The sequence below is a fragment of the Vulpes vulpes genome, chromosome 2 (genome assembly GCF_048418805.1).
Source record: "Vulpes vulpes isolate BD-2025 chromosome 2, VulVul3, whole genome shotgun sequence".
NCBI lineage: Eukaryota > Metazoa > Chordata > Mammalia > Carnivora > Canidae > Vulpes > Vulpes vulpes.
In genome coordinates, this window is record NC_132781.1 from 100,721,510 (window position 1) to 100,738,554 (window position 17,045).

The 17,045-nt window shown below is 39.9% G+C and overlaps 1 protein-coding gene across 2 annotated transcripts in view; it reads left to right on the forward strand.

The window, feature by feature from the left end:
- The first annotated feature begins 1,503 nt into the window (after nucleotides 1–1,503).
- GPR158 (G protein-coupled receptor 158) overlaps nucleotides 1,504–17,045 on the forward strand; it is a 411,529-nt gene continuing 395,987 nt past the window's right edge. The window contains exon 1 of one of the 2 annotated variants that reach the window (XM_026013682.2): nucleotides 1,504–3,470. In XM_026013682.2, the coding sequence (XP_025869467.1) occupies nucleotides 2,569–3,470 (902 nt within the window). In that variant the 5' untranslated portion in view covers nucleotides 1,504–2,568. The remainder of the gene's footprint in view (nucleotides 3,471–17,045) is intronic. The other variant, XM_026013683.2, reaches the window with a different exon arrangement.

Genomic DNA, 17,045 nt, shown 5'->3' on the forward strand with positions numbered 1-17,045 from the left:
AATTACATTTCAGTACTTAGCTGGTTATATAGATGGAAGATCATAATGTATACTCTGATAAACTAAACAAACAGAAACTCTTTCTGTTATTATTGCCACATATGCTATAGTAGAGCATTAAACTGGGATGACATTTATTTAGCAAAGGAGCATACACTGCAAAGCAAAATTTAAACAGAAAGGCGGATATGAACATGAAATCTACTTGTAAATAAGTATAAATCTAGTAACTATTCTTTGCATAGGTATAAAAACTCACTTGGAGACCATGTGCTGTATTTTGGAAAACTCATTACCATATCCCATTCCAAAAGTCCTTGTCATCGACATATCAGGCAAACGTTTCTTCTTAGGTAAAGATATGGATTTTTGAATAAGTAGCTTCATCGTCATGATCTTCTGGTTCATTAATTTAGTAAATATTTAGTGAGAACATGCTCTGTACCAGACAAGTCTGTGTGTTCTAGATGCTAAAGATACTACCGTGACCAATACAGACAACCTTTTACTTACATTTCAGTGCTCAGGTATTTTCTCAATAGGGATAATGAAATGAGATGGTAAAGTAAATCTAAGCAGTGCTATTTCGTAATGCCACGAGTGACACTTTTGTTGGTTGGGAACTAAAGTGAATTTGGAGGTGCCTATGGATAGTGAAGATGCATAAAACATTACATATACAGTACTTATTAATATTTTCAGACTGTCAGAAGACATCCTTAAAGTCTCAAATAAAACAATTAGACTTTGTTAAGGGATTTCCCAATAATTGGGAGAGGGGGTTCTTGGCATATTATTCAGCTTATTATTATCATACATATTATTATGCTGTATCCCTTGTTTCTTCTGCTTGGATATCCCAACCTATAGTTAAAACTGGATGTCTCAATTCTTATGTCCATTAATTCTAGAAACTCCTAGTCAGAATGACTTCCCTCTTCACTCAACACAGACTCACTCATTTTTTAAAAGAGATTTTATTTATTTATTCACGAGAGACACACAGAGAGAGGCAGAGACATAGGCAGAGGGAGAATCAGACTCCCTGCGGGGAGCCTGATGTGGGACTTGGTCCCAGGACCCCGGGATCATGACCTGAACCAAAGACAGACACTCAACCACTGAGCCACCCAGGTGCTCAAGACTCACTCATTCTCATTCTCTCACTTCTGAGTCCTACCCCTTGCATATGTCTCTCCCTTCCACATATTCACTTGTATACACTTTCACAGGTTCTCCTTCATCCTGGACCCCTTTCAGGCAGAGGTTCCTTAAACATAGCATTTTTTTCCCCTTGAAGCTCAGCCGGTAGATGTCTCCATTACTCCCTCATAGCTAAGACCTTGGCAAGTAGGTTTTAATCATTTCTTTAACCGACAATAAGGAGGAGGATTTGATAATTTGCCTAAAATGAGCAGATGCTCGGGAGGACACGTCCCCATCCTACGTCCCTCCTCTTCGATTTAAGTCAGAAATGAAAACCCCTTTCTCCCTCTTTTCCAGGCAAAAGAAAAGGCTGATATAACTAAGCATGCAAGACGCCAACACCCTCCTCCTCCTCAGTACGTCCAAGTTTCCTTTGCTCTGAGCCACAAACGCTCTGCTTCTCCCTTCGCTCTCGCCCACCTCACCCCCACCCCCGCAGGTTTCCGAGTCATCAGGGAACGCGAGTGGGTGAAAGGACTCGGTGCTGCTGCATCCCGAGCCGCCGCCTCCTCCTGCGCCTCCTCCGTGCCGCCTCGGGTTCAGCACTGGACAGCTCCCGCCCCAGCCCAACAAATGGCAGTCGGCTGATTGACAGAGGAGCCGACCAAACAGGGCACAAGACGGCTTGAAGCCGCCCTTCACGGGTTTGGTTGCGGCCAAGCTGCCTCTTTAAACCGGCTTTCCTCCCGAGAAGGGGGAGACAGGAGTGTGGTTTGTGGCCAAGCCTGAGCACTCCGGTTAGCCAGTTGCCTGGTCCTACAAACTCCAGAAAGACAATCGTCTTCAAAGACACCTTCGCTCTTTGGGGCCGAGCGGTGCGCTCGCCGTGCGGCTCCGTGTGCGCGCACCCCGCGCCTCCCCGCGGAGCAGCGAGGAGGAGCCAGAGCCGGGAGGCGGGAACGACCTGCCACGGGTGAGATGATGGAGCGGCGTCTTCGGCGGCCGCGGCGGCAGCAGCAGCGGCAGCAGCAGCAGCAGCAGCAGCAGCAGCGGCTCTTGAGCACACCTCAATGAGAGCGACGGTGGAAGCTGCTGAGCAGGAAGACGTAAGCAGGCTAACTATAGCCGCCGGCTGCGAGAGGGCATGTAACCTGTTCGGCTCAAGGCTGTGAGGTGCGTAATCCCGAGCCGACCCATTATGGAGCGGGTGCAGCCAGCGTTGCCACAGGTGATTTGATTTCCTGTGACGGTAGCTTAGCCAGCCGGGCCAATTCCGAAACACTCCTCTTTTAAAGTCCTTTTCGACTGGGTGCCGCCATCTGGAGAAGGGGACGACTCCGAGCAAAAGTCTTACTGTTGATACATTGACGACCAAATTTTACAAAGTGTCTCCCGTTACCTCCTCTCGTCTCTGCGAAGCAGATGGGAGCCATGGCTTATCCCTTACTCTTCTGCCTCCTGCTCGCTCCTCTGGGTTTGGGAACTGTGAGCACCAGCCGCGACCCCCCGGGACGGCTGGATTCCCCTCGAGAGAGAAGCCTGAGGCTGAAGCAGCACGCCCAGCAGCCCGCTCGAGCCTCTGCCTCGGACCCCTCGGCTCCCTGGAGCCGCTCCACCGACGGCACCATCTTGGCGCAGAAACTCGCCGAGGAGGTGCCCATGGACGTGGCCTCTTACCTCTACACCGGGGACTCCCACCAGCTGAAGCGAGCCAACTGCTCCGGCCGCTACGAGTTGGCGGGCCTGCCGGGGAAGTCGTCGGCCCTAGCCAGCTCCCACCCCTCCTTGCACGGGGCGCTGGACACGCTGACACACGCCACTAACTTCCTCAACATGATGCTGCAGAGCAATAAGTCGCGGGAGCAGAACTTGCAGGACGACCTGGAGTGGTACCAGGCACTGGTGCGGAGTCTGCTGGAGGGCGAGCCCAGCATTTCCCGGGCAGCCATCACCTTCAGCACCGAGTCGCTGTCCGCGCCCGCCCCGCAGGTTTTCCTCCAGGCCACCCGCGAGGAGAGTCGCATCCTGCTCCAGGACCTGTCCTCCTCGGCGCACCACCTGGCCAACGCCACGCTGGAGACCGAGTGGTTCCACGGCCTGCGGCGCAAGTGGCGGACCCACTTACACCGCCGCGGCTCTAACCAGGGGCCCCGGAGCCTGGGCCATAGCTGGCGGCGCCGGGACGGGCTTGGCGGGGACAAGAGCCATGTCAAGTGGTCCCCGCCTTATTTGGAGTGCGAGAACGGGAGTTACAAGCCTGGGTGGCTGGTCACTCTCTCCGCTGCTTTCTACGGGTTGCAGCCTAACCTGGTCCCCGAATTCAGGTAGGGAGTGGAAAAAAAGGCAAAAGCGAAGCCTTCCTTCCGGTTTCGCGTTGGGGAAGGAACACTTGGCTGTGACACTTAACGCTTCTCACCCTCTCAGCCGAACGCAGGCTGAGGGACGTGTTTGGCGGGCGCCTGTGCTTAGGGACAAGAAGCGCTCTACGTTTGTTAGCTCAGTGAAGGCTTCTCTCGGATCAGTTTCCCTGCAAGGGGCAAGAGATTGGGGAGCATCTGACAGAGTTGAGAGACATCTCTGATGCCCTATGCTTCTTTTCAACCCTCAGGAGAGCAGGGAGGGGGAGTTCCCCCTCTGGGGGTGATCTGAGGGAAGCTGGAGAGCTCCGGGTGTGCCCACCAGGCACAGAGTGGCCAGCATTGGATGAGAGAGAAAAGGGAACAGGAGGAAGACAGAATTCCCCATTTCTGCCACTTAGGGGTAGCCTGCACCTGCTTCCTATTTGTGTAGTTTTAGATACCAGCCTGCTGTTAGTTACTGGAGCGGGTAGGATTAAAACCGTGCATCCCCTCTGCAGTCCTATCCCCTGAGTGGTGAGTCAGTCTCAGCAGCATAGCTGCCTCCAGGATCCAGACTTTGCAGTTTGGGCAATGTGCTTCTGCTACCCATCTCCCTCACCCCCCAGTCCTCTTTTCTTCCCCTCTTCCTCCTCTTCTCTGTGTCACAGGCATACCTGTGAAGGTCTTCCAGTCCTTCATCTACTCACACACTTTATAAATGAACCTGATTGAGTTATCTTAGGGAAGAAGGGATTAGTTTTGATTGAATTCACTCAGGGAGCTTGTTATAAATTTAATCACAGTTCTTCTGTATTTCCTGTCTAAAAGTACAGCATTTGTGGGGAGATGAGCATTTGCAAATTAGCAGCGGTAACTTCTGTCCTGGGAAATGCCTTACCTTTTTGGTGAAGAACTTTTAAGAAAATAGCACTTAAGAGTGGATGTGAGGAAGGAACAGAAACACAAGAGTAGAAACTCCTAAAGCCTGGGAGAGGGCCATAGATTGATTGGGATCCTCTCAATTTCCATGATGGGAGGCTCTGGCAGAAAGTCTTGGGGGTTGAGGTGTGCATCTGTACTTTTTGGGAACTTAGGCAAATGTAAGAAACCTGTGTGTGTGTGTGTGTGTGTGTGTGTGTGTGTGTGTGTTAATGCTCTGTTTGGCACAAGGACAGGGTGCCAAGCTGGTGAAAGATAACAGGCTGAGTACTGGGTGGGCAAAAGGGGAAATCAGAAAGCTGGTTTGTCTTAGCAGTGTCATTTACGTCTGCATGACCCTCCAATAAGTTGCTTAACCTCTCTGGGCCTCAGATACTTATTATCTACCAAGTGAGGGATTTGAACTAGATGATCTCCAGGGAGCCATCTAGTTATAAAATTCTGTACCTTTTAATGCCAGCAACACTTGAGAAGGAAGATAAAAAAAACAACCCCCTTCTTTGATTCTGTGTGACTATATTAAATGTGTGTATGTATGTATGTATGTATGTGTATGCGTGCGTATGCATGTGTTTCTATCTCTTTTAAAGACCTTGTCTTAAACCAGAGTAACTCTTTCCTACTTTCAGGGTAATCTCATTTCCTCCTGATTTCTGCAGGATCCTATTAGTAAGAGCTGAGCCCAGCTTTGAGTCTTTGCCATATTGTTTGCTCAGGAGAAGAAAGATCGGCAGATGCCATTCACTGCCAGCAAATTGTTTGTGGCCTTCAGATAAGTCTTTTTAGGGAGATCCAGTTCCCAGGATCAATCTATCATCTGTTATCTGTCTGTCTGTGTGCATCTCTCTCTCTCTCTTTACATATCCATAACATTTACATTCTGTCAGATTCTGTGGTAACCACTTTGCATGCAATATCTTGCTTAATTTTCACAACTCTATGAGTTAGGTTTTATTAGTTTCCCCATTTTACAGAAAAGGAACCTGAAGCATGGAGAGGTTAAGCTTTTTTCCTGAGATCCCATAGCAGGTGAGTAGTAGAGCCAGAATTGGAGCCCATTTCATACTTTTAACCACTATGCTAAGCTCTGTCTTATGAAGGTGTTCTAAGAATGCTGCAGAGAGTATTGCTGCTGCATAAAAATATATGTATTTTCCAGGGTCAGATGTGGGACTAAGGAGGAGAAGCATTCATTTTAGGATAATTTCTCTTAAGGCTAAGAAAATATGAGTCACCTAAATACACTCAGTGCCTTCTGCCACCCAGGATGAAAGGCCAAGAACACAAAGGATCTGAGGTTGCAAGGGCTCACACTCCCCCTACCTGTTTTTTTGGACTACATACAGACAGTAGTTTGTTTCCTCTGGCTGAGTTTCTTTAAGTGCTTTCGTAGTCATCAATGGTGTTCTTTCGCCAAGGCATGAAGCCAGGCCATTTAGTGTTTGGCTCTCTGCAAAGCTGGTTCCTCCTGGCAGTATGTATGGAGAACAGAATAACTGCACTCCTGTGAGTGCCTTTGCCCATGTCTTGTGCCTCTCAAATGCTGTATTGAGGATTTGCACAGATGTTAATTATAGGAACTAGAAGAAATCTTAAAGAGATCATATGGTTCCTCCTATTGTTTAATAGATAAAGAGAACTAAAAAGGTGAAGTTACTTGTCCAAAAATCACAAATCAATTTTATAGTAATGGAAGAAGTGGGATCCAGGCCTTCTATCTCTGGTTCACACTATGCTTAATATGTATAGAGCTAAATCATATTTCTGCGTCTCTCTTAACCTTTTGCATACAATGCATCCTGGGGAACAGAGTTTACCCTTCATCACCTTTTAGGACAAAAAAATCAGCTCATAGAACCGGCTGCTGAATTAAAAAATATATACATTGTTTCTTACACACATATGAGATAATATTTAAATGGGTCTTTCTTGTCTCTTCACACTCATATAACACAATCCTTTCTGCTGTTGTTAGTGGTGGTGTTTTATGATCTAAGATATACATTCTAAAATTCTATTCTATAGGTGAATAATACTGTACAGGCATGGTACAGGGAAAACCTCAAATAAATTTTTGGGAAACCATAATTAAGAGTCCTATACATGAGGCAGCCCTCGTGGCTCAGCGGTTTAGTGCCACCTTCAGTCCAGGGCGTGATCCTGGAGACCTGGGATCGAGTCCCACATCAGGCTCCCTGCATGGAGCTGCTTCTCCCTCTGCCTCTCTCTGTATCTCTCATGAATAAATAAATAAAATCTAAAAAAAAAAAGAATTCTATACATGATTTTAAATGTATTTTGAACCTCCATAGTATCTGCAAAAAGCCTTATCTATAATGAAAAATCCATTGTTAATACTTTTCTTATGGAAGAGAAAAAGGAGGAAAAATTTTGTAGTTAAAATTTTCATTTAAGATCAGTTAGTATTTTCTCAGGTCTTGCTTATAAGATTCAAGCATTTAAGTTATATTTTATTTTTAGATAATGTAAATCCCAAATATGAAATTTAAAAGTAATGTGAGAACATGGCTAACCATCTTCTTATGTTAAAGTTGATCACTATCAGATACCTCTCAGAGTAAATTTTATTCCCTTCTGTTTCAGAATAACACAAGTATCTTAAATTTCAAAGCCTAGTTTAAGACTCACATTGGGAAGAGGGGAGCCTGGGTGGCTCCGTCTGTTGAGTCTCTTCACTCTTGATTTCAGCTCAGGTCATGATCCCAGGGTCTTGACATCGAACCTTGTGTTGGGCTCCATGCTCAGGAAGGGTCTTGATTGAGATTCTCTCTCCCGCCTCTGCCCTTCCCCTTAAATAAATAAATATATCTTTTTTTTTTTAAAGGCGCACATAGGAAGGTAAATATTTATTATTCATTTCTTTATTTCTACCCGCCCCCCCCCCCAAATGGCATTAGCTGTTCTAATGTCTAATGACCCAAATGTCTCCTGGGTCTTTTGTTATATAGTATAAACATTTTAGTTCTCATCTTCCAACTCAGCAAAAGAGAGAGTAATAATTTAAGTTATACCCTCAGTTGTTTATATTTATTACATTAGATTTGTGATGTCCTTATAAAGTCAAATCCTTGGTTTTGCATAGTAATTTTTCTTTGTGGAACTTAAAGTGATATGGAGTTGGATCCCATTCTGCTGAAATCATAGATATCTCTTTGGTGGTAGTTGGTACTATTCAATGCTTAGGATGGATATAAGATACTTATGTGTTGAATTTAAATTAAGGTAAAGGAACCTTTGGGAACTAATTATTTTTTGACAAGCCAAAAGGGACTTAGGAATTCATTTGGCTTCTTTCATCTTCCGAACTTGCAATGGAGGAATCAGACCCAAAGGGCTAAAGGAACTTGCTAGAGTGGCACAGCTCTTTTGTGGTAGCTTAGAATTAGTGGAAACCAATATATTTTGAGCACCTACTAGATGTCAGATGCTTCATATACACCACTGCATCTAATTCTTTGTAATCTACCATAGTGACAACTTCAGAAAAGTTAAGTAGCTTGCCTAAGGTACATAGCTAGTATGTTAGGGAGCAAAAATAAAATTTAGATCTATCTAGCTGTGAAGCTTAGGTAGGTCTTTCTACGGTCCTATGCTGCTATTTCTTGATTACCAACTTTGTTTTCACCTTGTTATTAAAAAATACAACACAGCAATGATTTGAAATAATATATTTGGCCCAAATAAGTCATATACACTTATTATTTTTAGGCCAATCATACAACCAAGTATGCTGTGTAGTAGGAAGAATATTAGACTTGAAGGAACTTTGCCTCAAGTTCCAGTTTTGTCTCTGACTGGCTGTATTACCTGTCTGGAAGTCAGCTTCTGCAGAATTAATATGTGAGAATGGACTTGATGTTATCTAAATACCTTTCTAACCCTTTGTTCTATACATTCTTGATTGGTCTATTCAAATTGTCAACAAGTAGGCTTTGGAAATAGGGTGGATACACACAAGTGCATTAGCTTGTGGAAATAGTATTGTTGGGAAAGTAACACACAGAGAAAGAGGAAACCATGTGGATGTCAGACCTGGTGTTAGTAAAAAACAGCAATACGGCTATGAAGGAAAGATCAAATAATGTGGAAACCCCTTCTTAGAACCTAACAGAAGAAATATCAAAGTCACTGATTCGCTGACTCTTGAGGGGTCACTTCATTCTCAGCATACTGCACCTGTACACCTCCACCAGTAATTCTGCTACAGATATCTGCTTTCCACAGAAGAGGGCACTTCACTTAAAGTATGAGGGAAATGACCATCTTGATCCAAGCTAAACATATCCTACATCTCTCTTGTGGGTAATGATAGTGGTGGAGAGGTTGTCTATAGAAACAGCACAGAGATGCTTACCTAGGTTATTGAGCAAAGAGTTTTTAGATCAACCTCTGTTACTGAGGTTTTTGTCTCAGTCATCTCATCTGTAAGCTGTGAATAGTAAAGTACATCTCCTTTGGGATTCTTTAATGACTAAATGAAGAATTGTGATCACACAGGAAGTTTAGTAAGTATTTTGTATTGTAGCTTCTGGCTTCCCAAATATATTCCTCAGACATAAACTTTCTTAGTTTAGCTGAACTAAAGTCATGTGATTAATAGTCATTTATAATTTATATGATGGTTTTGTTTCATCCTTAATTATTGTGAAGTCTTGTAAAGACAGTGGATCAGGGTGGAAACATGGGTCTTGGAGATAGAAGATGTTGTCACCAGCCTGGACCACATCTTTGACTCATGGTATCACCATGGACAGTGGTTGCCTTTCTAGTCCTCAGTTTCCCTATCTGTAAATTGAGGGGGTTGGTCTAGGTGACCTGTAGGGTTCCTTATAACCCTAAAAGCCTATGATTATGTACCTAATTAAACCTTTTACTTTAACTTTTGGACTTTGATTATAGTGCTGAAAACAGTTAATGTATTTTCACTTAAATGGAGATCATGTTCATGTATGTTCAATGTATGTTATCATAGTCATTTATTCACAGAATAGAGAAAGCCTTCTTGATACAGACTAAGTATATATGCTAGTGGAATTGAGACCACTATTTCTTTCTTTTCTTTTTATTGTCTTTTTTCTTTTCTTTTCTTTTTCTCTCTTTTCTTCCTTCCTTCCTTTTTCTTTTTTTTTTCTTTGAATGCCACTTAAAAATAAGAATAAGCATGATCTGATATTCTAGATCTTGAAAGATCCCCTGGTTTTACTTAAAGGCAACATGAAGCTATTTTGCAGATTTCTAAATCAGGGGCATCAGTATTCTCATGTAACTTCCCTCAAGATAACCAATGTTTAGGCATTTTGAAGCTCCTTACCTCTTAATGACAACCCATTTTCAGTTTATTTCTGTAGTTGGCTAATTTTAAAATTTCAAAAAGGGCTATTTATTGTGGTGCAGCAGTAGTGGCACAGCATTACTTGCCATTTTGTAGAATATACATTTGAAAGCAGAAATGAGATTTCTGAGATTGCCAATAAATAACAAAAGTATATGCCTGCCCTCTGGAGAGGGAACTGATGCCCTCGCTAGACTGGTTTTATGTCTTCAACTGCTAGATAAGTCAAATTTTACTTTTAATTGCAGAAAGACAGCAGTTTGTTGTTCACTGTTCAGGGTTTTATGGCTACCCTTTTCCAATATGCATTATGTTTTATGATTATATTGTAACATAACAGGATGCCAAGAAGTATGTTGTTGATGTTACTTTGCACTTGGTTGGTACCAAAACATTAGGGCCTTGTTTATTTTCTTTCTTCAGATCTGGATTGGTATTTACAGGGTTATTTTAGCCGAATTACTAAAATAGTACATTGGGATTTTAATAACTTTGGAAGCTTAATGGCTGCTATTCACAAATAGGCCACACGCTGATACTGGTGCTATGCTTGGAGAGTTTGCAGGCAATGGTGTTATTAAGCTCTTGTCCACAGCTTTGGCATATGCACTAGGGAGGGGGGGAGCTCTTTCTGTTGGTCTTTTACCCTTATTTGCTTTTTAGCTTTTAGTAAAAAAAAAAAAAAAAAAAAAAAAAAAAAATTTCTCTGTGTAAATTTCTATTTTCACTGGGCATTTACTCATCCAACAAATCTTTTTTTCTTTAGGAAAAAAAAACTATAAAAATATTTAGGTGGATAGGTTGTTCTATGAAATACTTCTTCAGTGAATTGTCTTTCTCAGGTTCCCTCCTATCCTGTTCTACAATGCCAACCTTAGTATAGGAGCTATGATGAACTTTCTTTTTTTGTATTTAAGGATATTGTAGTATCTCAAAGCAATTATGGGATATGTCTAGTTTCGTTATCTTCATTATAGGTAGAATTTACAGAAAACACATAATTAGCTTAAGTGGTCTGACCCCAAGATCATTTTTCCCAAACAAAAATCCTATTACCTACCTTTCTGTCATAGAAGGCAGTCTCTCTCTCTATTATGTGGTTAACTATTAATTCTAATTAATTGAATCCAGTTAATTTTTATCCATTATAATATTTGTTGTAACATCCCCCTAGTTAAAAACTATAACCACAACAAGACAATGTGGAATTAAAAAAAAAATCTGTCCAGTTAGCAAAGTACCCAATGCACCTAGAACTTAAAAGGAAACTTAGAGTTACATAAGATTTTGGTTTATTTCCTTAACCTGGTTTTCTTACTATTTATGTGTTTTGTCCCATGGGTATGCCTTTGTACATTATTATGGAAGAACTTTCATAGTAAAAGGTGAAAGATTTATTCAGTGATCCAAAGAGAAACCAGAGTATGGAAAAACTTTTATAGAATAATTTGACACATGGCTTTTATCTGAGAAAGAGGAAAGATGATATAGTATAGAATAATGTATTTTATCAATTCTAAGATGCATTTCCCCCCATTTTGATGTCTTTTAACTTGAGATCTGTCTTATGATTGAGAGCATGTTATTTTCAATTAGCATACATTTTCTTTTAATGGCACACAATATAATTTATCTTTCGATTAATGGTATCTTATATTTGATGAATTATAATATTAGGAAATGAGAAAATAAATTCCAAGATATCTCCAACTATACAGTTCTATTATCATCTTTATCAAGATGCAGCAAAATGTACATATAATGGAAACACAAAATCTAGACATCACTGGTACATATAAATTAGATTGCTATTTGCCTTCATAATTTGTTTAAAAAGGCAAGCTATCCTAAAACACGGAGCTACAATTTCTTTTTTTTAAGATTTTATTTTTTAAAAGAATTTATTTATTTATTTATTTATTTATTTATTTATTTATTTATTTATTTATTTATGAGAGACACATAGAGACATAGGCAGAGGGAGAAGAGGCTTCCTGCTGGGAACTTGATATGGGACTCAATCCCAGGTCTCCGAGATCATGACCTGAGCCAAAGGCAGATATTCAACCACTGAGCAACCCAGATTCCCCTAAGATTTTATTTCTAAGGAATCTCTCTACCTAATGTGGGACTCAAACTCACAACCTAGAGATCAAGAGTTGCATGCTTTACCCGCTGTGCCAGCCAGGTGCTCCCACATTTCTTTCAATTTATGTGAAATATACAAAATATTGGGCCAGTAGTTGTAGAAACTTTTGTTTTCAGATTAGGTCCGGTAAGAATTATCAAAATCTTTCCCACACTATCTGGTGAAGAATTTCACTCACTCTGTGGGAAAATGCCTAAGATAATGAGAATAAAAGACCACTTATAGACCAAAAACAGGAAGAAACAGATCTTTATTTTTCTAAAGGGCTTAGAGGTTTCAGGGTAGAAATAAAAACTTCATGGTATAGTCATGTAATTAGTTTTGGTTAAAGAGATTCAAATGGAATTGTGGAAGTGAATGTTTTTCCTTTTTTTCTAGTCAGCTGCCTGAGTGAAGTTGGACTTTCCCTTACTTGATGTGTCAGACCACTGCATAGAGCAGGGTTTCTTCACCTAGGCTTTATTGACATTTCATTCCAGTCTTGTTTGTTTTTAGATGTTTAGCAGCACTTCCGCTGCCTCCTATGATGCTTGTAGCAACCTCCTTGCCCACTATGATAATCAAAAATGTCTACAAACATTGCCAAATATCTTCTTGAGGGCAAAAATGCCTATGGTTGAAAGCTGCTGGTGGGGAGAGAATTCATATAAATATACTATTCTGGGGCTATTTCAAGGGTTCTGTATGCATGTGTATATATATATGTGTGTGTGTATAAGTCTATCAGATCACGTATTTATTTATTTGGAACATAAGATCATTTCACATAGAGAACCTGATATGAGCGAGAACTGGAAAATTTTGATGGATCAATGGAATATTAATCTACATTAATATGTCATCAGGGCTCAAAAAGAAAAACTTGGCAAACTATTTGCAGAATTTGTTACTAATGGTTTAAATGTTTTTACTATTTCTATGGTTAAATGTTTTATATTTAAGGTTTTTCAATAAAGGATGCATTTTGAAAAAGAAAGTATGTGTGTGGGGGGTGGTGGGGGCATTCTTTAAAAAAAGCAAGTTTTAGTCAATGTCCTGGGAAAGCTCATTTTTGAAGAATTAGTATATTAGAAGTCAAAAGGATTTTAGAGATCATATAATCTAATTTATTGTTACTTTTACAGGGAAGGAAACTGAGGCCCAGAGAAGTGACCACCACTTGTACTAGCTATGGCTGCGGTGAACCTGCAGTTTAATCATAGGCACAAATAAAAACACCCCACGTCATCAAATGAAAGTTAATTTATATTCATTATTCACTGATCTTGAACCTGGCTGAGCATCAGGATCAACTCAAAAGCCTCATAATACATTCCTAGGCCCTCTCCAGACCATGTGAATGAGATAGTCTGAGGATAGATTCAGAAGATTATAATAAGTAAAAAGTCTTTGTATTTCAGAAGCAATTCGTCCTTAAGCCCAAACTTGGGAAAAGCAAGCAGTGTTTGATAAGGTTATAACACACACGTTCCATTTCTCAAGATTTAAAGAATAAAAATTAAAAATTGTAAATGCTTAGTATTTTCAGCTTTAGTAATGCAAAAAATCTGGCAATCCAATATTGTGAATGATCCTACTGGTAGGGGTAGAATGAATAGCAGGTTTTTTAGGAAGGCAGAGAGATCACAGGTACTGAGGTTTGGAATGGTGGGCCACTAAGTATTATGCTATATCTCCCTTTCTTTATTTCAGGTTGTTTTCTCACCTTTAAAATAGGGGCTATCATGAAAGCAGCTGCTTTGTATTATTACTTATTTATTTCTGTATGTAAAAGTCCAATTTCCCCAACTAGTTCTACATGGCCTTCAAATGCCAAGAACCACATTTTATGACTTCCCATATTCAGTGCCTCAAGAAAATTGCCTTGCATATTTCAGGGAGGCAGCATGGAATAGTGTCTAAGAGGAAGGGTTTTGGGATTATAAACCTACACTTGAATCCATGAACTTTCACTTTTGCTGTGTGACACTGGGCAAATTACTTAACTTTCTATGTCTTCATCTTGAAAGGGTGTAGAGTACCTCTCATCCTCTCATTGTTGTAAAGAGTGAACAATCGTATATATGTATAAAGAGTTTAGCATAAGGTATGGAACGTATTCTTTTAAGAAGCACTATAGAGTCTATAATGTGTACTTTGGTAGGGCTATAGATACTGGGGATGTAACAGATATGACAGAAATCCCTGTCCTCATGGATTTTTGTGTGTGTGTGTGTGTGGAGGTAGGGGGAGATAGATAATCAGCAAGCAAAGTTAGTAGAATAATTCTTGATAGAAACAAGTGCTATAAGGATATAAATAGGATAGTGAGATAAAAAATAGGTGAGTGGTAGGTTGGGTTGTATTAAATGGGGTGGTCAGGAAAGATCTTTGAGTTAAGAAATGAAGGATGAGAAAGAGACTGCCATGGAACAAGTTGAGGTAATCATGTTTTAAATAGGAAAGAGTAAGAGCAAAGGCCTTGAGGCAGGATTGAGCTTCAAATGCTTTAAGAATAGAAAGAATGTCTTACCGGAATGTATTGAGAGGTAGGTAATGACATAAAAAATGAGAGGAAGACACAGAGGAGATGTTTAATAAGTGGGTTAAAATATTGTGGTAATATAGAAACATATTAAGTGCTTTAAAAAGTTTTAACCCATAGCAATCTGTAAATTATGGATGCATTTTCATTGTTTTTCTTTGGATGGTTTTATTGTAGTGTTCTAATTTTATTTTGGCGGATTTTTCTTTCTTCATTTTAGTGTTGGCCTTCTTGCTACTTTCTCACATAGCTCTCTGAGAGCTGGGTTTTCTAGTCTCTCTGATGAGATTTCAGTCAAAGAATGAGGTATTTTTAGTTGCTCCATTCTCTCTCTTTAAAAAAAAAACTTTATTTATTCATGAGAGACAGGGGTGGAGTGGGGGGGCAGAGACGTAGGCAGAGAGCGAAGCAGGCTCCATGCAGGGAGCCGGATGTGGGACTCGGTCCTGGGAATACAGGATCATGCTCTGGGCCAAAGGTAGATGCTCAACTGCTGAGCCACCCAGGCATCCCATAGTTGCTCCATTCTCAAATGTGAATGAATAAATTGGAATTTGAGCAGCAAGGGAGGTAGAAATAAAAAATCCAAAATTTCTTGCAAAAATAAGTTGGGTGCTTTTCTTCCCCCCTGGCTCAAACCTGTAAGAGAAGTATTTTTCAGATGCAGACAGGAGAATAAGGACAGAGGCACAGCAGGTTAACTTATGGGCAAAGCATTCTTTTTCTTTACCAGCATTCCTGGAATGACATCCTGTGGGTCCCTGACTTCTCTCAAGCTGGTAGCTGGCAGGTCTTGTCATTTGGCATTTTCTGACACTCTGTTGTCCTTTGTGCTCAGGTCTAAGATGTAGAGGTCAAGGGCTGCCTGAAAAATTGCCAGTGAGAGGCATAAAGCATAGACATGAGATTGGAAGAACCAGAAGAAAGACCACTAACATTTGGATGTGAATTTGGAGGTAGAGTTTCCATGATAGGAAGTATAGGTAGGAATGTATCTCTAATGAGGTACATTAAAAATGGAAAATCAGGATTATGGGTTTTAGGAAATAAAATAATCATCATTAGCTCCTCCAATGTGACAAATGTGGGATTTGTGTCTTTATATTTCATTTTTCCTTATCCTCCTCTCTTGTTTCATTAATTGTATTTTTAATTTTTCTACTGGTTACCTCAATTTTTGCACCCACAAATTTTAAATAGTATCTTCTATTTTTTACTTTTCATTGTCTTCCTACTTCTCTTGCTATTCCAGTATTTTAGATAATTAAAGATGGTGGCATTTATAACCTGTCACTGCAGTAAAGAAGCAAAAACCAAAAACCAAAAACCAAAACCAAAACCAAAACCAAAACAAGCAAAAAAAAGCTGTGCTTTGTCTATTCATTGCCTTTAAGAATTGAAACTTGATTAACTGAATCTGTCATTTTCAGAATGTTCCAAATTTCAAGTGCCAATGGATTATCTCTCTCTAGACCAGTTGCTCAAGACCATGGTTTAGTTTGCATATATCTTCATGGAGACTTTTCACATATTGCTCCCTGCCTTTGGAATTGCCATCTGCTTTCCTTTTTCATGTTAAAGAAATAAAAAGGAACCATATTATTATTTCTAAGATCATTTGACTTTTTAATCAATCATGATATTGGTTAATGAAAATTTCACATTTTTGTTGAAGGCATTCTTATTGGAGTCCCATAATTTGTACAAATTGCTTTAGGACTTCTGCAGAATAACCATCATGGAAATTTCTTCAAATTACTGAAATTTTGAATCCAACTGTGTGTTGGATTCAGGTTCTCTTAGTTCTAGAATTCTTATTTTTTCATCCCCTGGAGTACATTTCAAATACTTTCTAAGCATCTCAGGTACCTTCTAAGTAAAATTTCTAAGTCTTCCCATGTCTGAAAACATGTCTTTGTGTATGATTGATTGTCAGAATATAGAGTTATAGGTTCAAAGTCATTTTGTCCTCAGAATTTTAAAGACATTGTTTTCAGCATTCATTGGTGCTGGTAAAAAAAAAAAAATTGGTATTAACCTGATTTATTACACTTTTGTAGGTAATTGTTTTTTTTCTTCTCATAGAAACTTTAAGATCTTTTCTTTTTCCTTGGGGTTCTGAATATTCATGATGATGTGCTTACATGTGATTCTTTTTATTCATCAACCTTACCACTTAGTTGGCCGTTTTAGATTTTTCCACTCAGAAATTTTCTTTTATGAGTGCTTAAAATCACTCTCTCATACCCATTTCTCTTTCTGGAACTCCAGAAACATTTAGATATTTGACTTTCTGGATTGATCTCCATATTTCTTAACTTTTCTCTCATTTTTTCATCTTTTTCTTTTTACTTTCCCTTCTAGGGGATTTTCTTATTTTTTCCTTTTTAGTGAATTAGTTTTCATCTGGCAATCTCTTTTAATTTCTACAAACTCTTTCTTGCTCTGATTTTTTATAATTGTATGTTCATTTTCTTAAATCTCTTTGAGAAAATTAAAATACTTATTAAATTGTCTTCTGTTGCCTGAATTATTGCTGTTTGTTCCTGGTTTAGTTGTTTTGCTTTTTCATACCAGCTCTTCTCCTTTATGCTA